The sequence below is a fragment of the Heterodontus francisci genome, chromosome 39 (assembly GCF_036365525.1).
Source record: "Heterodontus francisci isolate sHetFra1 chromosome 39, sHetFra1.hap1, whole genome shotgun sequence".
NCBI lineage: Eukaryota > Metazoa > Chordata > Chondrichthyes > Heterodontiformes > Heterodontidae > Heterodontus > Heterodontus francisci.
The window spans coordinates 33501082-33524405 of NC_090409.1; the positions used below are offsets into that span (position 1 = coordinate 33501082).

At 49.4% G+C, this 23324-nt stretch overlaps 1 protein-coding gene across 3 annotated transcripts in view; it reads right to left on the minus strand.

Annotated features, from left to right (window-relative positions):
- Positions 1–23324, minus strand: part of lipeb (lipase, hormone-sensitive b) — a 72201-nt gene that overhangs the window by 42442 nt on the left and 6435 nt on the right. For all 3 annotated transcript variants that reach the window (XM_068018439.1, XM_068018442.1, XM_068018440.1), the window contains one exon: positions 10849–11384. In XM_068018439.1, the coding sequence (XP_067874540.1) occupies positions 10849–11384 (536 nt within the window). The remainder of the gene's footprint in view (positions 1–10848; positions 11385–23324) is intronic.

The following is a 23324-nucleotide window of genomic DNA, read 5'->3' on the forward strand; positions in this document are numbered from 1 at the left end:
CCAAACTTCTACCACCTTTTGTGTGTAGAAGGGTTTCCTATTTTTACTCCTGAACGATCTGGCTCTAAGATTTAGGCGATTCTGCCTGGTCCTAGACTGCCCAACCAGTGGAAATAGTTTCTCTCCATCTACCCTATCTGTTCCCCTTAATGTCTTGACACCTTTGATCAAATCACCCCTTAACCTTCTAAATTCCAGGGAATACAACCCTAGTTTGTGTAATCTCTTTGTAATTTAACCCATGGAGTCCCAGTAACAATCTGGTAAATCTATGCTGCACTCTCTCCAACGCCAATATATCTTTCCCAGCGTGTGATGCCCAGAATGGCTCACAGTACTCCAGGGGTGATCTAACCAGGGCTTTGTATAGCATAAGCACGACATCTAACCCCTTGTCTGCTATTCCGCTCAGTATAAAGGCCAACATTCCGTTAGCCTTTTAAATTATTTTCTGTACCTGTAGCCCAAGCAACTGAAATGCTGTTAGAGGCCAGCATGGGGCATCGGCCCTTCCAGGAAGTGTGGATGGAGAAATGGTCAGCATCGCACACTGTGCAATTCACAGAACACACACCATGAGCAAAGGGCTCAATTACAATGTTACAGGGATGTGACAGGGGAGATACAGGGAAGCTATTTAGTGGGAGAAAATCAAGAACAAGGGGGCACAATGCTGCAATTTGATTTAACTGCTGATCAGCCTAACTCTCTTAGTTTAGAGATACAGCACTGAAACAGGCCCTTTGGCCCACCGAGTCTGTGCCGACCATCAAGTGTGTGTGTGTGTCTGTGTGTGAAAGAATTGTACAGGAGGTACAGAGAATGGTAGTCAGCGCAGATGGATACAGAGGAGGGCAATGTCAGACTCAGTGGGAGCATCCTTACCTCAGAGTATGGTGACTAGTCTTTACATTAATACATTAAAAATTACATTACATCGAGTCTGCAGCATAGAAACAGGCCATTTGGCCCAACTGATCCATGCTGGTGTTTATGCTTCACATGAGCCTCCTCCCATCCTATTAACATAGCCTCCTACTCATTTCTCCCTCGTGTTTATCCAGCTTCCCCATAAATATATCTATATAATTCACCTCAACCACTCCCTGTGGTAGCGAGTTGCACATTCTCACCACTCTCTGGGTAAAGAAGTTTCTCCTAAATGGATTTATTGGTGAATAAAATAATATCTTATATTTATCTCACATTACTGGACTAGTAAAGCAGACAATGAAGAGTTCAAATCCCACCATCATAGTTTAAGTATTTCCATTTGGTTTAAAAAAAAATCTAGAAGTAAAAAGCTGGAATCAGTAAAAGTGACCATGAAGCTGTTGGATTGTTGTAAAAACCCAACCAGTTCACTCGTCCTTTTTATTTGAAGAGTGGTAAACTTGCTTTCCTTACACCTGGTCTGGGGCCTGACACTAAGTGGTTGACTCTGAAGTTGCCCAGCAAGTCACCTGGTCACATTAAACTGCTACAACAATTCAAGGCGGCCCACCCACCAGCACTTTCTCGGCGATGGGAGAAAGGCAATAGATGTTGGCCTTCTAGTGACACCCAATCTTGAGAATGAATAAAAAGTCAGAAGGTTGTGTGTCTCTGACCTATTCTGGGACTGCGGCACGTGTGGGAGGTGAGGGAGGGACCCGAGCTTGTCCTCGGGTTTCTGTCTGCTGAGGGGATGTTGGCTGCAATGGGGAGAATGGGAGGGGTTGGATTGGGATCCTGCATACATGAAGCACAAAATGTTAGTCTGCTGGTACAGCAAATGATTAGGAAGGCAAATGCAATGTTAGCATTTTATACGTGATTCCTCTTGCAATGAAGTAGGGAAGTGTTGCTACAGTTATACAGTGCCTTGGACGGCATCTGGAGTACTGTGTACAGTTTTGGTCTCCTTACTTAAGAAAGGGTATAATTGCATTAGGATTTCAACGAAGGTTCACTAAGTTGATTCTTGCGATGAAAGGGCTACCTTATGAGGAAAGGTTGGGCCTACACTCATTGGAGTTTAGAAGAATGAGAGGTGATCTTATTGAAACATTCAAGATGCTGAGGTGAGCTGACAGGGTGGATGCTGAGAGGAGTTTCCCCTTGTGAGGAACTAGGGGACACAGTTTAATACTTAGGGGTCTCCCATTTAAGACTGAGATGAGGAGAAATTTTTCCTCTGAGTGTCATTAGTTTGTGGAATTCTCTTCCCTGGACAGCAGTGGAGGCTGGGTCATTGAATATATTCAAGGCCGTGTTAGATAGATGTTTTGATTGACAAGTGAGTCAAGGGTTATGGGGCAGACAGGAAAGTGGAGTTGAGGTCACAATTAGATCAGCCATGATCTTATCGAATGGCAAAGCAGGCGCGACAGGCCGAAGGGCCTACTCCTGCCCCTAATTCTTGTGATCTTGTAGACCCTTCAATCTGCATAGCAGGCCATGCTAATGCTGGAGGAGAGTATGGCACCAGCTCATGCACTCTCCACTAAACTCAGGCCTCTCTCCCAGGTTCCAACAGACGTGTTGTGTCTTTCCAGCATTCCTTTTGTTTTTACTTCCGATCTCCTGATCAGTAAATCGGATCACTGATCTATGAAGAGCAGGGGAGAAAAACTTTGAGGGCAGAGTGAACGGAATCCAGTTATTCCAAGGGAATCAATGACATGGAGGCATTTTGAGCAAAGCGAGACTCAAAACATATTCAGCCACCAAGACATAAAACTTTACATCCCCCCAATACCTCCATTATTAATTACCATCCTTGTGTTTAAACCCCTCTGTGGGTTTAGCCCTCACTAGCATTGTAACCTCCTCTAGTCCCACAACCTCACCAGTCTCCCCTCGCTATACCATTTGTGGCCATGCCTTTAGCCCCCAAGATCTGGAATTCCTTTCCTAAACCTCTCCGCCTCCCTCTCAACCAACAATAACTTGTATTTAAATAGCACCTTTAACATAGTAAAATAACGCAAGGCTTTTCACAGGAGCATTTTCAGACAAAATTTGATACCTATTCACATAAGGAGATATTAGGACAGGTGACCAAAAGCTTGGGCAAAGAGGTAGGTTTAGAGGAACGTCTTGAAGGTGGAGAGGTTTAGAGAGGGAATTCCAGAGCTTTGGGCATTGGCAGCTGAAGGCATGGGCACCAACACTGGAATGATTAAAATCAGGGATGCGCAGGAGGTTAGAATTAGAGGAATGCAAAGGTCTCAAAAGGTTGCAGGGCTGGAGGAGATCACAGAGATAGAACGTAACAAATGGGAGCAGGAATAGGCCATTTGGCCTTTCAAGCCCGATCCACCATTCAACAAGATCATAGCTGACCTTCTACCAATAGGCAGGGGTGAGACCATGGAGGGATTTGAACACAAGGATGAGAATGAGAAAAATCAATGCATTTGCGGACTGGGAGCCAATGTAGGTCACCGAGCATATGGGTAATGGATGTGAGTTAGGATATGGGCAGCAGAGTTTTGGCTACTGTCAAGTTTACAGAGGGTGGAAGATGAGAGGCTGCGCAGGAGAGCTCCTCCATAATTCCTCCCTCCTTCTGTCCTAATATTTCCTTCTTTGGCTTTGCATCCTTTTCACTTTTGCGTTTTACAACAATAAAGGCATTATCTAAATGAAAGATGTGGTATGACACTGTCCTGCTCTGAACTCTCCAAAGAGTAACGGATTACAGCTCTACACGTATCACCCCCCTCTCCTACATGCATTGAGTGTTGGCAGGCTATTTTACCATGGGGTGCGGTGCAGCTGAGCCCTGTGATATCCTACCCTGAGACCCACACATATTCGTGTTCTGGTAACAATCAAAATGATAATCCTTCTGTAGCCCAGGCAGTGTCTGCAGTTACTGAACTCCAGGCAGGAGCTTAGATGCGCTCTCCGTTCAGAGGAGGTGCATCAGGGTTGGATCTGGGCAGCCGGGACAGGGAGCTGTGATCAACTTCCACATTCTCATTGGTGCCTCTTCTGCTAACACCTCCTGCTACATTTCTCTCTGACCGCCATTGCATAAGGTTGGCAATCCACATCAGCCTGGTCTTGGCCTGGCTGCAACTGGTTCTCAGCTTCACAAAGTGTCTCTAAATTCTTCCACATGTTCTTCTGGGCAACAGACAGTCCACCAGCCATTGATTTAAACTGCAGATGCCTGAAGCATACCCCACACACGCACAGAATCCAGCCCTGTCTCCTCAATGACCCTAAGCTCACACCATGTTAACTGCAAATCCAGTACTGTACCCCCAGATTGGTATCCACCAGTACGGTATCCCAGTGTTATAGTGACTCACCTGTACACACTAGTACTATACCCGTGTTATAGAGTGACAGAGCTGTACCCACCAGTACGGTATCCCAGTGTTATAGTAACAGACTGTACCCCAGTGTTATACAGTGACAGATTGGTATCCACTAGCACTGTACCCCAGTGTTATAGTGGCAGACCTGCACCCACCAGTACTGTATCCCAGCATTATAAAGTGACAGACCTATACACACTAGTACTGTACCCATGTCATAGTGACAGAGCTGTATCGACCAGTACTGTATCCACGTTATACAGTGACAGACCTATACCCACCAGTACTGTACCCGTTTTACAGTGACAGACCTATACCCACCAGTACTGTACCTGTTTTACAGTGACAGACCTGTACCCACCATCCTGTACCCCAGTGTTACACAACTCAAAGTACTCTAAACAAATGCAAACCAAGTTTGAAAGGACACAGTCTAGAATCGTTGGGCTGGGTGATAATCATGGTTCAGTTTGGCACATTGTAAGGATTTTGGCCAGACTGCAGGGAGAGTGGAGGCTGTGAGCTCCGACCCTAGCACTCATTAGCACGGTTTATCCCATGCAGACAGCCAGCGCCATCACCAAGAACAGACACACAGCATCAGGAGCTGCTGGATGCCTGCCCATAACACAGCAACAATGGCTTACTTCACAAGGGCTTATGCTGACAGTGTGGCAGCTGTTACTAAACTAAGTCTATTATGGGAGAGGTGGGGAGGCCACAGCATTAATCTGCCCTGGGGAGGAGAGATGAGGGACAGGAAATAAAATAGGGAAGGAAAAGCGCAACAGATCTGCCACCTGTTCTGTCATTGATACAAAATGTGGGTCTCTTGTTGAGAGGGAAGGAGAAGACTCACTGTATGAGGGCAGTTTGTGAGCAGTAAAACTATGAGGGCTGTGAGTGCGCATGTGCCCATGAGGAATGCGACTATTTTTTTGTGTGTATATATATATATATATATATATATATATATAAAGAGAGAGACAGAACAGTGTGATTATGAGGGCTGTGCATGCGCGTGAAGAGTGCAACTGTGAGGGCTGTGAGTGCGCATGTGTCTGCCAAATGCGAATATGGTGTGTGTATATAGAAAGAGAGCGAGCAGTGCGACATTGAGAGCTCTGTGCGTGTATCTGAGATAGAGCAGTGTGACTGTGAGGGGTGTGTGTGTGTGTGGGTGAACAGTGTGACTATGAGAGCTGTGTGTGTGTCTGAGATAGAGCAGTGTGACTGTGAGGGGTGTGTGTGTGTGTGAACAGTGTGACCATGAGAGCTGTGTGTGTGTCTGAGATAGAGCAGTGTGACTGTGAGGGGTGTGTGTGTGTGAACAGTGTGACTATGAGGGGTGTGTGTGTGTGTGTGAACAGTGTGACCATGAGAGCTGTGTGTGTGTCTGAGATAGAGCAGTGTGACTGTGAGGGGTGTGTGTGTGTGTGAACAGTGTGACCATGAGAGCTGTGTGTGTGTGTGGGTGAACAGTGTGACTATGAGGGCTGTGTGTGTGTGTGTCTGAGATAGAGCAGTGTGACTGTGAGAGGTGTGTGTGTGTGTGTGTGAACAGTGTGACCATGAGAGCTGTGTGTGTGTCTGAGATAGAGCAGTGTGACTGTGAGGGGTGTGTGTGTGGGTGAACAGTGTGACCATGAGAGCTGTGTGTGTGTGAACAGTGTGACCATGAGAGCTGTGTGTGTGTCTGAGATAGAGCAGTGTGACTGTGAGGGGTGTGTGTGTGTGTGTGTGAACAGTGTGACCATGAGAGCTGTGTGTGTGTCTGAGATAGAGCAGTGTGACTGTGAGGGGTGTGTGTGTGGGTGAACAGTGTGACCATGAGAGCTGTGTGTGTGTGAACAGTGTGACCATGAGAGCTGTGTGTGTGTCTGAGATAGAGCAGTGTGACTGTGAGGGGTGTGTGTGTGGGTGAACAGTGTGACCATGAGAGCTGTGTGTTTGTGTGTGTGTAAGAACAGTGTGACTATGAGGGCTGTGTGTGTATGTGAACAGTGTGTATGAGGGCTGTGTGTGTGTGTGCGCTGAGATGAAGCAGTGTGACTATGAGGGCTGTGTATGTGGGTGAACAGTGTGACTGTGAGGGCTCTGTGTGAGCAGTGTGACTAAGAGCTGTGTGTGTGGATGAACAGTGTGACTGAGGGCTGTGTGTGTGTGAGAGCAGTGTGACTATGATGGCTGTGTGTGTGAGAACAGTGTGACTATGAGGGCCGTGTGTGTGTGGGTGGGCAGTGTGACTATGAGGGCTGTGAGAGAGAGAGTGAGAGACACAACCTGTGCTGCACAGAGCACCTGTGCTGAGATGGGGCAGTGTGACTATGAGGGCTGTGTATGTGGGTGAACAGTGTGACTGTGAGGGCTCTGTGTGAGCAGTGTGACTAAGAGCTGTGTGTGTGGATGAACAGTGTGACTGAGGGCTGTGTGTGTGTGAGAGCAGTGTGACTATGATGGCTGTGTGTGTGTGAACAGCGTGACTATGAGGGCTGTGTGTGTGTGTGTGTGTGTGTGTGTGTGTGTGTGTGTGTGTGTGTGTGTGTGTGTGTGTGTGTGTGTGTGTGTGTGTGAGAACAGTGTGACTATGAGGGCCGTGTGTGTGAACAGTGTGACTATGAGGGCCGTGTGTGTGTGGGTGGGCAGTGTGACTATGAGGGCTGTGAGAGAGAGAGTGAGAGACACAACCTGTGCTGCACAGAGCACCTGTGCTGAGATGGGGCAGTGGGTGTGTTGGGGTTGGGGCGGGATGCTGCTGATGTTGTGTCGGGTTGTGCGGCTGTTTGTTTCTCTCTTAACAGGATGAGATCTGGCCTCTCTGGTCAAATTGCCTGCCCATGCTCACGTTCTCAGCTCACAAATGAAGAATAACTCTCTATATCCCAGCAAGGGTCAAAGAGGAGGGGAGAAAACTGAAGGAGTGAAGAAAGGGGCAGTATCAGGAGCTGAGGCTGCACAAACAGACAGTCAGGTCATACCAACATGTGCATATACTGTGCACATTCAGCTCTGAAGCCCATATGTTGTCCAAACCTTTAATACGGTTCTGTGTAGTGTGACCAGGGAGTCTCCTATCTTTCTCCTGTCTCATGACAGTGACAGCACAGAATGAATCAGAACACACACTAAACTACAGGGGGTGGTGTCATCAAGCTGCCTGACACTTGCAGATGTGCTAGTGAGGAGTGGGAAGGGGAGGGAAATCCCCACATGGCAAAGTCCCAATCTTCTAGGTGAATATGTGGAGTGGTTCTATGTGGAGGGAGGTGGGGGGGAATTTTCTTCTGAAGTTTCAGGTGATACATTTCGGTAGGAAGGATGAGGAGCGACAATACAAATTTCAAGCGGGTACAAGAACAGAGAGACCTGGGGGATGTTGGTGCTCGTCTTTGAAGGTGGCAGGATAGGTGAACAAAGCAGACCTGATCCTGGGCTTTATGAATAGAGGTATAGGGTACAAAAGCCAGGAAGTGTTGTGAAACCTTTATAAAACATTAGTTTGGCCCCAGCTGGAGTTGGTGTCCAATACTGGGCACCAGACTTTTGGAAGCACATGAGGACTTCTGAGTTGGTACAGAAGAGATTCACTAGGCTATTTCCAGGGATGAGGGGTTACAGTGATGAATATACTGGAGAAGCTGGGGTTGTTCTCCTTAGGGCAGAGAAGGTTAAGAGGAGATTTGATAGAGGTGTTCAAAATCATGAAGGGTTTAGATAGAGTCAATAAAGAGAAATTGTTTCCAATGGCTGAAGGGTCAATAACCAGGGGGCACAGATTGAAGGTGATTGGCAAAGGAACCAGAGGAGACATGGGGGAAAACGAGTGGTTTGGTTTAGAACTGCTGCCTGATAGGGTAATGGATGTAGAGTCAATATTAATGTTCAAAAGGTAATTGGATAAATACATGAAGGAGAAAAAGCTGAAGGGATGTAGGGGGAAAAGAGCCGGAGAGTGGAACTAAGTGGAATGCTCTTTGAAAGAGCCAGCACAGACTCAATGGATTGAATGGCCTCCTTCTGTGCTGTACTATTCCATGTTTCTATGATTCAAATGCCAGCAATGAGGAATTGGTGCAGAAGATAATTACTATGATGTAGAGCACTTACTGCAAGACCGGTCAGTCAGCTCCACGCCGGACTCTGGGCCGACAGCAACACCCAATCATATAATTGGGAAGATATGCCCAAGGCATGGACAGCCCACTTCTGGGAAGAGTGGGGAGTGGAGGAGAGACAGCATGATCGTACAGCACAAGGCACAGCAGCTGGTCAATGGGATGAAGCTGCAGAGTCTGATCCAAACCACTGCACCTCCGGCCTGAATTAGCCCACCCAGCATGGGTACATCCCACATGCTGCTATGTCCACAGTAGGATGCCCAGTGGACCCCTGACTGCAATCTAATGGTCAGTCATTGTCACCTTTCCCGACCACTGCAATTCTGTGAATTCTTTGTGGAATCATAGAAACTTGCAGTACAGAAGAAGGAGGCCATTCGAACGGTTGTGCCTGTGCTAGTTCTTAAGAGCAGGCGTGCTTCATCCCATATCCGTGCTTTCTGTCTGTATCCCCGTCAGTTCCTTATCCTCAACTGTCCAATTCCCGGATATATATATGGAATCAGCTTCATCATCTTTTCAAGTCGAGCGTTCCAGATCCCAACAATTCTCCAAGTGAAAAATTCTCCTCATTTTCCCTCCAAATTTTTTGCCAGTGATTTTAAATCTATGATCTGGTTATTGACCCACTCGACAGAGGGAGCAGGTTTTCTCTGTCCACTCCATCACAATCTCTCTTCATCTTGAAAACCTCGATGAGGTCACCTCTTAACCTTCTCTGTTCCAAGGAGAACAGTCCTAACATTTCCAACCTCTCCTCAGAACTGAACTTCCTCATCTCTGGTAACATCCTGGGAAACCTCCTCGGGACCCGTTCTGGGGCCTTTCCATCTTTGCTGGTGCTCAGAATTGTCCGCAATACTCCAGATGAGTGATTTATAGAAGTAAATCTGTAAATTTGCATAAGCAAATTTTCAAGAGCTTACTGTAAAAAAGGCTTTTAAAAAATCCTGATTTACAGCAGTGCAGCTGTGAGTTCAGCTCAGCTCAGCTCAGTCAGTAATTTGCCTCCATTCCAGGGGACTTGAACCCATACTCCAGGTCGCCGCTCCAGTCCCAGTGCTGAGAGAGTGCTTCATTGGCACAGGCACTGTTCAGGTGAATGCAGCAAATGCTGTAGACACTACTAGTGGCCTCACTACTCCCAATCTCTGTAACCTCCTGCAGCATTATGAGTGTTGTGTCATGGTGGTGGTCTGCCCAAGGGCAGCTCCTCTGCTCTTTTTCCTCCACCTAGAGAGATAAGCATGAAGAGGGAAGAGGGTATATGAATTGGTCTCCCGCTGCCTTCCTCAGACTGGAACGGGAACTGAACCCACACTGTTGATGTTGTTTGGAACCACATGCTAGCCAGCAAGCCAACTGAGCTACCCGGACCCAGCCCTATGAGTAACTTATTTCAAATGCCCCAAGGTGCTTCTCAGGTGCGATTACCCAACAAATATTTGGCACCGAGCCAGGTAAGGAGCTATTAGGACAGGTAACCAAAAGTTTGATCTAAGAGGTAGGATTTAAGGAGTGTGTTAAAAGGAGGAGAGAGAAAGAGAGAGATGGGGAGGTTTGGGGTGGTGGGTGGGGGTGGGGGGGTGGGGGGGGGGTAATTCCAGAGCTGAGGGCCCAATGGTGGAGCAAAGAAAGTTGAGCTTTATTGGACAATTTCCATCCAATAAACACTCCTGTGAAGCACCTTCGGAAACAGAGATCACAGAAGGGTTAGAGGCTGGAGGTTACAAAGATAGGTAGGGGTGGAGGAGATAACAGAGATATGGAGGATTGGAGGGGCTGGAGGAGGTTACAGGGATAGGGAGGGTTGTAGAGGCTGGAGGAGGTTACAGGGATAGGGAGGGGTGTAGGGGCTGGAGGAGGTTACAGAGATAGGGAGGGTTGTAGGCGCTGTAGGAGGTTACAGAGATAGGAAGGGTTGTAGAGGCTGGAGGAGGTTACAGAGATAGGGAGGGTTGTAGGGGCTGGAGGAGGTTACAGAGATAGGGAGGGTTTTAGGGGCTGGAGGATGTTACAAAGATAGGGAGGGTTGTAGGGGCTGGAGGAAGTTACAGAGATAGGGAGGGTTGTAGGGGCTGGAGGAGGTTACAGAGATAGGGAGGGTTGTAGAGGCTGGAGGATGTTACAGAGATAGGGAGGGTTGTAGGAGCTGGAGGATGTTACAGAGATAGGGAGGGTTGTAGGGGCTGGAGGAAGTTACAGAGATAGGGAGGGTTGTAGGGGCTGGAGGAGGTTACAGAGATAGGGAGGGTTGCAGGGGCTGGAGGAAGTTACAGAGATAGGGAGGGTTGTAGGGGCTGGAAGAGGTTACAGAAATAGGGAGGGTTGTAGGGGCTGGAGGAGGTTACAGAGATGGGGCGGGTGGTAGTTATAGGCCATGGAGGTGGTTGAAGACGAGGGTGGAATGCACTGACCTGGAAGCCCAGGCAGCGCCCATAGAAGCAGCCCTTGTGCATGGAGTTTGACTCGTGCAGGAACTCCTCAGAGAGACCCTTCTCCTCGCCAAAGAACAGGTCGCCATGCTTGTTGGCGGTTAGCAGCCTCTGGGCGAAGTAGAGTAGGGCGCGGAGTTGGCAGAGGGCCGAGCAGTAAGCCTCAATCTCCATGCAGTTGTGGTTGGTCCTGAAGAAGATGCTACGACGGTTGGTGGTGATGTAGCGGGCCTTGTGGATGATGTGCAGGATACAGGAGCGCAGCACCTTAATCAGGCTGCGGTAGCCATTGGCTGGCGTCCGCTCATCCAAGTCGAAGATGGGTAAGACCCCGGTGAAGCCCTGCACGACCGCCTGCAGCCCGTGGCCGTGCTCCTGGATCTGGCTGAAGGCCTTAACGAACCGCCGACCTACTTCCGACGGGTGCTGCCGGAAGAAGCGGATGTTGTCCTCAGTGACTGAGTGCAGAAGGAGGAACATGGTCCGCACGTCCATGGATGGGGTGGACGCAGCGGAGGCTGAAGAGGAAAAGAAGGGCATGGTGATTATAATTGCGCTGTCCCGGCCTGCAAATGCCCCTCCAGCCTGTCGCATTGGAACAGGAGGAGGCCATTCAGCCCCTCCAGCTGGTCACAGGACCAGGAGGCGGCCATTCAGCCCCTTGAGCTAGTTCTGCCATGGCTGATCTGCATCTTGGGTCCATTTACCCATATTGGTTCCATATCCCTTAACAATCATAGTCTTGAAGTTTTCAATTGGCTCCCCCAGTGTCAACAGCTTTTTAGGGGAGGGAAAGTGGTGTGGGGGGGGCGGTTTCCAGATTTAGAAAAAGAGCAGGTATAAGGGGATATAACCACCTACAAGCTCCCATCCCAAGTCACACAGTGTCCTGACCTGGACATACAGAGCAAGATTATGCATTTCTACAGTGCCAATCATGACTTCAGGACATTCCAAAGTGCTCTACAGATAATTAAATACATTTGAAGAGTAGTTACTATTATAATGTGGGAAATAATTCAGCTATTCCTTCATGGTTGCTGGGTGAAGATCCTGGAAGTCCCTATCTAACAGCACTTTGGGACCATCTTCACCACATGACCTGCAGCAGATCAAGGCGACAGCTCACCACCACCTTCTCAAGGGCAATTAACTGCTGGCCTTGCCCACAATCTGAGAGTAAATTTTAAAAAATGGATGGGGGGTGAAGAGGCAAAGCGAACTGAAGGAAGAAAAGCAGGAATCGACCTGACAGCCTTTCCATATTCTGTTCCCCCAAAATGGCTCATCTTGACATCACCCAATCTGGTCCCAACCTGTGACGTCATCAGCCAAACGGGGCCCCGTCAGGGTGATGGGGGTGGGGGGGGGGGGGGGGTGGAATGTGGAGGGGCCCGTTTGGTAAATAATGTTGGGGGAGGGGCCCATTTGGTAAATAATTATGGGGGAAGTACATCCGTCCATACGGGCCGAGTCCAGATCAGGCCGGACACACACAGTAAGTGCTCTGCTGCTAAGTACTGAAATTAATAAAACTTACCTGAGCTGGTGATACTGGGACAAAACTAAGTCTGCGCAGTGAGCGAGTGACGTCACTGTGACATTATCATGCACGCGCTGCAACTGGATAGAGATTCCGAGTCGGAAGGTAAGGTCGGTTTGGGTCAAGTCAGGGTCGGGTCAGGCTTGGGACAAAATCGGAAGGACTTGGGCCAGGTGGGGTCCACTGTGGTTCGGTCAGGTTCAGGTCGGGTTCTTGTTCCCTCTGCACCCTCTCAAGGACCCTCACATCCTTCCTGAAGTGTGCTGACCAGGACTGTACACAGTACTGTAACGAATGGAAAGTGTCTGAACTTTAATGTTCTGAGAGTCCTTGCTAAGTAATGGTGCCAACAACTTCTTGCATTTATATAGTACCTTTAACATATAGAAACATCCCAAGGTGCTTAAGGGGAGCAATCAAATTAGACACCAAGCTACACGAGGAGATATCAGGACAGGTGACCAAAAGCTTGGTCAAAGAGGTAGGTTTTAAGGTGTGCCTTAAAGGAGGGGAGCGAGGGATAGAGAGGCGGAGAGGTTGGGAGAGGAAATTCCAGAGTTTAGGGCTGAGGCAGCTGAAGACACGGCTGCCAATGTTGGAGCAATTAAAATTGGGGATGCACAACAGACTAGAATTGAAGGAGCACAGAGATCTCGGTGGATAATAGGGTGAGAGGAGGTAGATATGAGGAGCGAGACTATGGGGGAATTTGAACATAAGGATGAGAAACGTAAAATTGATGCATTGCCAGACGGGGAGCAAATGCAGGTCAAAAAGCTCGGGGACTATGGGTGAACAGGATTTAATACAGAGAGCTAATAAACGTCAGCAGGTTTGGGGGCGATGGGTGAACAGGATTTAATACAGAGAGCTAATGAACGTCCGTAAGTTCGGGGGCGATGGGTGAACAGGATTTAATACAGAGAGCTAATGAAGGTCAGCAGGTTCGGGGGCGATGGGTGAACAGGATTTAATACAGAGAGCCAATGAATGTCAGCAGGTTCGGGGGCGATGGGTGAACAGGATTTAATACAGAGAGCTAATGAAGGTCAGTAAGTTCGGGGGTGATGGGTGAACAGGATTTAATACAGAGAGCCAATGAAGGTCAGCAGGTTCGGGGGCGATGGGTGAACAGGATTTAATACAGAGAGCTAATGAAGGTCAGTAAGTTCGGGGGCGATGGGTGAACAGGATTTAATACAGAGAGCTAATGAAGGTCAGCAGGTTCGGGGGCGATGGGTGAACAGGATTTAATACAGAGAGCTAATGAAGGTCAGTAAGTTCGGGGGCGATGGGTGAACAGGATTTAATACAGAGAGCTAATGAAGGTCAGCAAGTTTGGGGACTATGGGTGAACAGGATTTAATACAGAGAGCTAATGAAGGTCAGCAGGTTCGGGGGCGATGGGTGAACAGGATTTAATACAGAGAGCTAATGAAGGTCAGTAAGTTCGGGGGCGATGGGTGAACAGGATTTAATACAGAGAGCTAATGAAGGTCAGCAAGTTTGGGGACTATGGGTGAACAGGATTTAATACAGAGAGCTAATGAAGGTCAGCAGGTTCGGGGGTGATGGGTGAACAGGATTTAATACAGAGAGCCAATGAAGGTCAGCAGGTTCGGGGGCGATGGGTGAACAGGATTTAATACAGAGAGCCAATGAAGGTCAGCAAGTTTGGGGACTATGGGTGAACAGGATTTAATACAGAGAGCTAATGAAGGTCAGCAGGTTCGGGGGCGATGGGTGAACAGGATTTAATACAGAGAGCTAATGAAGGTCAGTAAGTTCGGGGGCGATGGGTGAACAGGATTTAATACAGAGAGCTAATGAAGGTCAGTAAGTTCGGGGGCGATGGGTGAACAGGATTTAATACAGAGAGCTAATGAAGGTCAGCAAGTTTGGGGACTATGGGTGAACAGGATTTAATACAGAGAGCCAATGAACGTCAGCAGGTTCGGGGGCGATGGGTGAACAGGATTTAATACGGAGCGCTAATGCAGGTCAGCAAGTTTGGGGACTATGGGTGAACAGGATTTAATACAGAGAGCCAATGAAGGTCAGTAAGCTCGGGGGTGATGGGTGAACAGGATTTAATACGGAGAGCTAATGAAGGTCAGCAAGGTTGGGGACTATGGGTGAACAGGATTTAATACAGAGAGCTAATGAAGGTCAGCAAGTTCGGGGGCGATGGGTGAACAGGATTTAATACAGAGAGCCAATGAAGGTCAGTAAGCTCGGGGGTGATGGGTGAACAGGATTTAGTGCGAGTTAAGTTACAGGCAGTCGAGTTTTGGATGAGTAAGTTTAGGGAGGGTGCAAAGTGGGAGCTCAGCCAGGACAGGAATTGAATAGTCAAGTCTGGAGGTAACAAAGTCACTGGTGGGGGTTTCAGCAGCAGATGTAAGTTCATATGTTCTACCACCCATCACATATGTGTGCCCACTGTATTCAGTGGGGCTATATCGTGAAGCACAAAGCATCGCAGTGGTGTGGGACAGGCTGGAGTGAGTAGAGGTTCTTCGTCATTGTTGATTTGTTAATAAAGTGAAGTTCCAAAGACATTGGACTGTGTACCTGGGCAGTAAGATCACATCAGCAGCAAGTCAAATAAACAAAAACAAGAGCAGCTATTGTGCTCCAATTGTGACTAATTCATGCCCTGACTCACCTCAGTGGGACAGACTAAGGGGAAGAAACAACAGCAGTCAAGACAACTTGATAGCTGATGTCCATCTCTTCCCTCGGATTTCCTGATTCTATACAGTTGACGGTGCAGCAATAGATTACCTCATGTGTTTGTCTGAATACACATCTGCCAAGCACCTTTGGACAGATCTCCACGTCAGGAAGGTTTTAGATAAATGCAAGTTGTTGTTTTCAATAGGAATCAAAGACCTGCAAACTTAACAACATAAGAAATAGGAGCAGTTGGCCATGCTGCCCAGAGCTTGCTCTGCACATCAATAGGATCATGGCTGATCTTCAACCTCAACTCCCCCTTCTCACATTATTCTATGTCCCTTGATTCCCTGGAGAGTCCAAAAACATAGCAAATACAGCCTTTGCATATACTCAATGACTGAGCATCCCAGCTCTCTGGGTTAGAGAATTCCAAAGATTCACAATCTTCTGAGTGAAGAAATTTCTCCTCAACTCAGTCCTAAACGGCTGACCCCTTATGCAGGGACTGACCCCTAGTTCTAGACTCTCCAGCCAGGCGAAATAGCCTCTCAGCATGTCCCCTGTCGAGTCCTCTCAGAATCTTATGTCTTTCAATGACATCATCACTCATTCTTCTAAACTCCAGAGAGTATCGGCCAATTTCTACTCAATCTGTCTTCATGGGACAACCCTCTCATCCCTGGAATCAATCCAGTGAATCTGAATTAATCCACTGCCTCTGAGGCAAGTATATCCTTATTTAGATACAAGACCAGATCTGTACACAGTACTCCAGGTATGGTCATACCAAAGCCCCGTACAATTACATCAAGACTTCCTTTTTCTTGTATACCAACCCCTTTGCAATAAAGGCCAACATACCACTTGCCTTCCTAATTTCTTGCTGTACCTGCATATCACCTTTCTGGGTTTCATGTCCAGGCACACCCAACTCCCTCTGAACACCACCATTTAATAGTCACCACTTAAAAATGGTCTGTTTTTCTATTCTTCCTCATTTTCACCTCCATCTGCCACCTTCTTGCCCACTCACTTAACTAGTCTACATCCTTTTGCAGGCTCCTTGTGCCCGCCTCACAGTTTACTTTCCCACCTAGCTTCAGAGCATCCGCAAACTTGGATGCAGTACACTTGGTCCCTTCATCCAAGTCTGTTTTCTCTGGATCGGGGAGGCTGAAGGGAGATTTAATTGAGGTGTATAAAATTATGAGGGGCCTCGTGTGGAAGAACCTATTTTCCTTAGCAGAGAGGTCAATAAAACAGGGGGCATAGACTTAAAATAATTGACAGAAGGGTAGTTAAGGGGGAATTTTTTTCACCCAGAGGGTGGCGGGGGTCTAGAACTCACTGCTTGAAATGCTGATAGAGGCAGAAACCCTAATCACATTTAAAAAACACTTTGTTATGCACCTGAAGTGCGATAACCCACAGGGCTTGAGAGCAGGAGCTGGAAGGTGGGATTAGTCTTGATTTATCAGCTGACACAGATATAATGTACTGAATGGATTCCTCTGTGCTGTTAACTTTCTACATTTGATCACCTTGCAATCACTTCTCTGAAATGGATATTAGATCAAACCCATTTATTTCTATTTGCACCATTAATTTGTCTATCTTGTTACAAACGCTTTGTGCATTCAGAAAAAGTGTCTTAAATTTTAACATTTTCCCATTTCTCCCTGATTTGACAGGATTCACTGATGGACCAGTACTGTTCTACTCTTCATCCCTTCCTGTCACACTCTCCTTACATTTACCCAAATTGCTACATTGCTATATGGCCTTGACTTTTCCCTTTAGATTTATAAATCTTCCTTCACCTGAATCCTCCCGACTTTTCAGTTTACAGCCCAAGTTAATCGGTTTGCCAGGGCACTGGTCCCGGACTGGTTCAAGTGGATTCCAACTGCCTCTTTCCCCAGTGCCCCTTGAATGAAAACCTGCCTTGGAGCCACACATTCAACTCTCTGATCTGTTTGACCCTTGAACTAAATGATGTAACTCTGAGGAATGGTTTGGCTTGGAGTTTGTTTAAAAGGAGACATTTCTGCTTATCCCAGCATGTGGTTTGTGAGATATTGCCTGTACTTTCTCACACACACATGCACACAAACAACACAGAGTATGGAGCAGCTGCAGGGGTCAGGCCCTGGGGTAAAGACAGCACCTGCGCTGACCAGCAGGGTCCCAGGTTCCAGCCCCATTCTGGACTAGGATCTTACAGTTAGTTTCAGCCCCCCTCAGGCTGCTGAATGACGGAGGTCCTCAGGCTGCAGGATATTGGAGGTGGTGAAATCAGCCGGGGTTTCAGTTTCGGATCACAGACCAGTGCTCTTTTCCTTGTTGCAATGCGTGAATGTTGTGATTTCAGATTCATCCACTTAAATGAGGCTACCGAGTTACAAACAGCCCAATCCCAACCCCAATGCCCAAAATAATCCAAACAAGATGGGTGCGAAGGAAAATAGGTTCTTCCACACTATCGAGGCCCCTCATAATTTTATACACCTCAATTAAATCTCCCTTCAGCCTCCTCGATCCAGAGAAAACAGACTTGGATGAAGGGACCAAGTGTACTGTATCCAAGTTTACAGATGCTCTGAAGCAACGGGACTAATGTCAGTCAGACGTTGAGTAAAAGGAGATTGTGGATCGAGAGACTGGGAGGGAGGGTCGTCAAGAGAGACAGAGAGACACACACAGGGAGAGACAGGGAGGAAAGGGGGGGGGGCGAGAAAGAGAGAGAGAGAGAGAGAGACTGGGAGGGAGGGGAGTCGAGAGAGAGAGAGACTGGGAGGGAGGGGAGTCGAGAGAGAGAGAGTGGGAGGGAGGGGAGTTGAGAGAGAGAGAGAGAGAGAGACATACACAGGGAGAGACAGGGAGGAAGGGGGGGCGAGAAAGAGAGAGAGAGAGAGACTGGGAGGGAGGGGAGTTGAGAGAGACTGGGAGGGAGGGGAGTCGAGAGAGAGAGAGACACACACAGGGAGAGACAGGGAGGAAAGGGGGGGGGGCGAGAAAGAGAGAGAGAGAGAGACTGGGAGGGAGGGGAGTCGAGAGAGAGAGAGAGATACACACAGGGAGAGACAGGGAGGAAAGGGGGGGAGCGAGAAAGAGAGAGAGAGAGAGACTGGGAGGGAGGGGAGTTGAGAGAGAGAGAGACTGGGAGGGAGGGGAGTTGAGAGAGAGAGAGAGAGACTGGGAAGGAGGGGAGTTGAGAGTGAGAGAGACTGGGAGGGAGGGGAGTTGAGAGAGAGAGAGAGAGAGAAACTGGGAGCAAAGGATGTCGAGAGAGAGAGACTGGGAGAGAAGGGTGTCGAGAGAGAGAGACTGGGAAGGAGAGGGTCAACAGGGAGAAAGAGACTGGAAGGGAGGTGGGTTGAGAGGGAGAGAGAGAGAGAAAGACTGGGAGGGAGGGAGGGGGGGGTCGAGAAAGAGAGAGAGACTGGGAGGGAGGTGGGTCGAGAGAGAGAGACTGGGAGGGAGGGGAAGGTTGGGAGAGAGAGAGAGGGGGTGGGAGGGGAGTAGAGAGAGAGACTGGGAGGGAGGGGAGTCGAGAGAGAGAGTGAGTCTGGGAGGGAGGGGAGTCGAGAGAGAGAGAGTGAGTCTGGGAGGGAGGGGAGTCGAGAGAGAGAGAGAGAGACTGGGAGGAAGGGGAGTCGAGAGAGAGAGAGACTGGGGGGGGAGGGGAGGAGAGAGAGAGAGAGAGTGGGATGGAGGGGAGTCAAGAGAGTGGGAGGGAGGGGAGTCGAGAGAGTGGGAGGGAGGGGAGTCGAGAGAGAGAGAGACTGGGAGGGAGGGGAGTCGAGAGAGAGAGAGAGAGAGAGACTGGGAGGGAGGGGAGTCGAGAGAGAGAGAGAGACTGGGTGGGAGGGAGGGGAGTCGAGAGAGAGAGAGAGAGAGACTGGGAGAGAGGGGAGTAGAGAGATAGAGAGAGAGAGAGAGTGGGAGGGAGGGGAGTCGAGAGAGAGACTGGAAGGGAGGGGAGTCGAGAGAGAGAGAGACTGGGAGGGAGGGGAGTCGAGAGAGAGAGAGACTGGGAGGGAGGGGAGTCGAGAGAGAGACTGGGAGGGAAGGGTGGGTCGAGAGAGAGAGATTCTGGGAGGGAGGAGGTTGAGAAACACAGAGAGAGAGAGACTGGGAGGAGGTCGAGAGAGAGCGGATGAGACAAAGTCAGAGCAGGGGTGAGGAGAGAGAGAGTGAGGGAAACGCACGAGAGATGGAGGGGAAAGAAGTACCATGAAAGGTAGGGGAGATTGAGAGAGAGGGGTTAGGAGAGAAGGATGGAGCCTCTAAGTCACACTCTTGCTGGGTCAAAATCCTGAAACTCCCTCCGAACAGCAACACTCTGGGTGTATCTACACCCCATGGATTGCAGTGATTCTATACGGTAGCTCACCACCAACTTCTTAAGGGGCAACTAGGGATGGCCAATAAATGCCAGCCTTGGCAGCAATGCCCAGATCCTGGGAATGAATGTATATAGAAAGAGTAATTTTACCTGCTGTGGTTAAACCAGTGTAAGAATCCCCAGCGGGAACAGTCCGATTTTGCTTTTCAGTGTGAGAGCTGAACCCAGTGAACACTGACTCTGTTCTGACTCAGCCTGCCCTTCATGCTTTTATCTCCTTGTTTGAACAAACTCCAAGGTTCTGCACATTCCTTATCTCAGATAGCACAGGTCCAAGGGCGGCCCAGTAACTGACAGTGTTTCACACTCACGCGCACACACTCCAAGCTTTATCTGGCATAGGAGTGGTCAATCCTTCCAAGTCTTTGACATTGTAGAGCCACAAGTTTAAATAAACTCACTCGTATCCTCACTTTAAACAGGTATGCAAGTGAGAACATGTTCAATCACTTCGCATTTGGATTCTCTCTCCTACCCTCCTCCCTCTCTATCCCTCAACCCCTTTGATCATACATTATTGTCTCACTCTCAGTCATTCCCTCTCACTTTCCTTTTGACACACAATCTTCCCTGTCTCAGTCCTCTTATCCTTCAACTCTTGTGACCTTGTTTCTACCTTTCCCCAATCCCTCTCATCCCCGATCTCATTATCCATTCTTCTGTCACATACCTCTCTGTCCACTTCTCATCCTCGGTATCTCAGTCCCCCTCTATCCACCCTCCCCTCAATCTCCCTTCCTCCAAATCCCTCTCATCCTCGGTATCTCGGTCCCCTCTATTCCCCTCCACCATCTCCCTTCCTTCAAATGCCTCCCATCCTCTAGCTCAGTCCCCCTGTATCCATCCCCCTCAATCCCCTCCACCATCTCCCTCTCGTCCTCAGTTTCTCAGTCCCCCTCTATCCAGCCTCCCCCCCGTCTCCCTTCCTCCAAATCCTTCTCCTCCTGTCTGTCTCAGTCCCCCTCTATCCACCTCCACTGACCCCCTTGTCTCTTTTGGTCCCTCACACTCCACCACAGCTCCCGGTCTCCCTTCTTGCACATCCTTCTCACCAACACCTCCCCCCACCCCCCATCTCTCTCCATCTGTCAGTCTACATCCCTCCCGATTGCTCTGGTTCGCCATCACTCGGTACCCCTCTCTTCCCCAATCCCACAGTCTCACTTCCACCCCATTGCTCTCATCTCCTGTCTCTCTCGGGCCTCTCTCACCACCCTCCTCCCTCAGCCCCCTTCCTCCCCATCACTCTCATTGCTTCCCCACCCAATCCCCTGTCTCTCTCTCTGTTCCCTTCTCTTACCCATCCTGATTGCATTCCCAGTATTTGTGACTCTCAATCACCTCCTTCTCCTTGTCTCTCTTGGTCTCACTCGCCACCAGCCACACTCCCCAGCACCCATTCCTCCCACCCCTCTTGTTTCCCACCCCCCCCAAATTCCCTTCTCCTCCCCATCTCTTACGGTTTCACTCTCACACCCCCACCTCCATCAGTCTTCCTCCCTGCCAGTATCTCTTGGTCCCCTACCACCTGATCTTTCTCAGTCTCCCTGCTTCATCCCCAGCTCTCTCCATATTTGTACTTCCCCCTCACTACCCCACCACAACAGCACCTGCCATCACTCTACTACAAGGGTCAGGGGTGCTGCAGGACAGTACTGGTACTGCTGGTTTAAGTCCCACATCAGGCCAGAATGAATGAGCTGTGCGCCTAATTAAGGCATGAAACGGGGGACCCAGTCACTGACCCTGCAGTCTCCAGTTACTGTACCCAAACACCCAGTCACTGACCCTGCAGTCTCCAGATACTGTACCCAAACACCCAGTCACTGACCCTGCAGTCTCCAGATACTGTACCCAAACACCCAGTCACTGACCCGACAGTCTCCAGATACTGTACCCAAACACCCAGTCACTGACCCTGCAGTCTCTAGATACTGTACCCAAACACCCAGTCACTGACCCTGCAGTCTCCAGTTACTGTACCCAGACACCCAGTCACTGACCCTGCAGTCTCCAGATACTGTACCCAAACACCCAGTCACTGACCCTGCAGTCTCCAGATACTGTACCCAGACACCCAGTGACTGACCCGACAGTCTCCAGATACTGTACCCAAACACCCAGTCACTGACCCTGCAGTCTCCAGATACTGTACCCAAACACCCAGTCACTGACCCTGCAGTCTCCAGTTACTGTACCCAGACACCCAGTGACTGACCCTGCAGTCTCCAGATACTGTACCCAAACACCCAGTCACTGACCCTGCAGTCTCCAGATACTGTACCCAAACACCCAGTCACTGACCCTGCAGTCTCCAGTTACTGTACCCAGACACCCAGTGACTGACCCGACAGTCTCCAGATACTGTACCCAAACACCCAGTCACTGACCCTGCAGTCTCCAGTTACTGTACCCAAACACCCAGTCACTGACCCTGCAGTCTCCAGATACTGTACCCAAACACCCAGTCACTGACCCTGCAGTCTCCAGATACTGTACCCAGACACCCAGTGACTGACCCGACAGTCTCCAAATACTGTACCCAAACACCCAGTCACTGACCCTGCAGTCTCCAGATACTGTACCCAAACACCCAGTCACTGACCCTGCAGTCTCCAGTTACTGTACCCAGACACCCAGTCACTGACCCTGCAGTCTCCAGATACTGTACCCAAACACCCAGTCACTGACCCAGCAGTCTCCAGATACTGTACCCAAACACCCAGTCACTGACCCTGCAGTCTCCAGTTACTGTACCCAGACACCCAGTGACTGACCCTGCAGTCTCCAGTTACTGTACCCAAACACCCAGTCACTGACCCGACAGTCTCCAGATACTGTACCCAAACACCCAGTCACTGACCCTGCAGTCTCCAGATACTGTACCCAAACACCCAGTCACTGACCCTGCAGTCTCCAGATACTGTACCCAAACACCCAGTCACTGACCCTGCAGTCTCCAGATACTGTACCCAAACACCCAGTCACTGACCCTGAAGTCTCCAGATACTGTACCCAAACACCCAGTGACTGACCCGACAGTCTCCAGATACTGTACCCAAACACCCAGTCACTGACCCTGCAGTCTCCAGATACTGTACCCAAACACCCAGTCACTGACCCTGCAGTCTCCAGTTACTGTACCCAGACACCCAGTGACTGACCCGACAGTCTCCAGATACTGTACCCAAACACCCAGTCACTGACCCTGCAGTCTCCAGTTACTGTACCCAGACACCCAGTGACTGACCCGACAGTCTCCAGATACTGTACCCAAACACCCAGTCACTGACCCTGCAGTCTCCAGATACTGTACCCAAACACCCAGTCACTGACCCTGCAGTCTCCAGATACTGTACCCAGACACCCAGTGACTGACCCGACAGTCTCCAGATACTGTACCCAAACACCCAGTCACTGACCCTGCAGTCTCCAGATACTGTACCCAAACACCCAGTCACTGACCCTGCAGTCTCCAGTTACTGTACCCAGACACCCAGTGACTGACCCTGCAGTCTCCAGATACTGTACCCAAACACCCAGTCACTGACCCTGCAGTCTCCATATACTGTACCCAAACACCCAGTCACTGACCCTGCAGTCTCCAGTTACTGTACCCAGACACCCAGTGACTGACCCGACAGTCTCCAGATACTGTACCCAAACACCCAGTCACTGACCCTGCAGTCTCCAGTTACTGTACCCAAACACCCAGTCACTGACCCTGCAGTCTCCAGATACTGTACCCAAACACCCAGTCACTGACCCTGCAGTCTCCAGATACTGTACCCAAACACCCAGTGACTGACCCGACAGTCTCCAGAT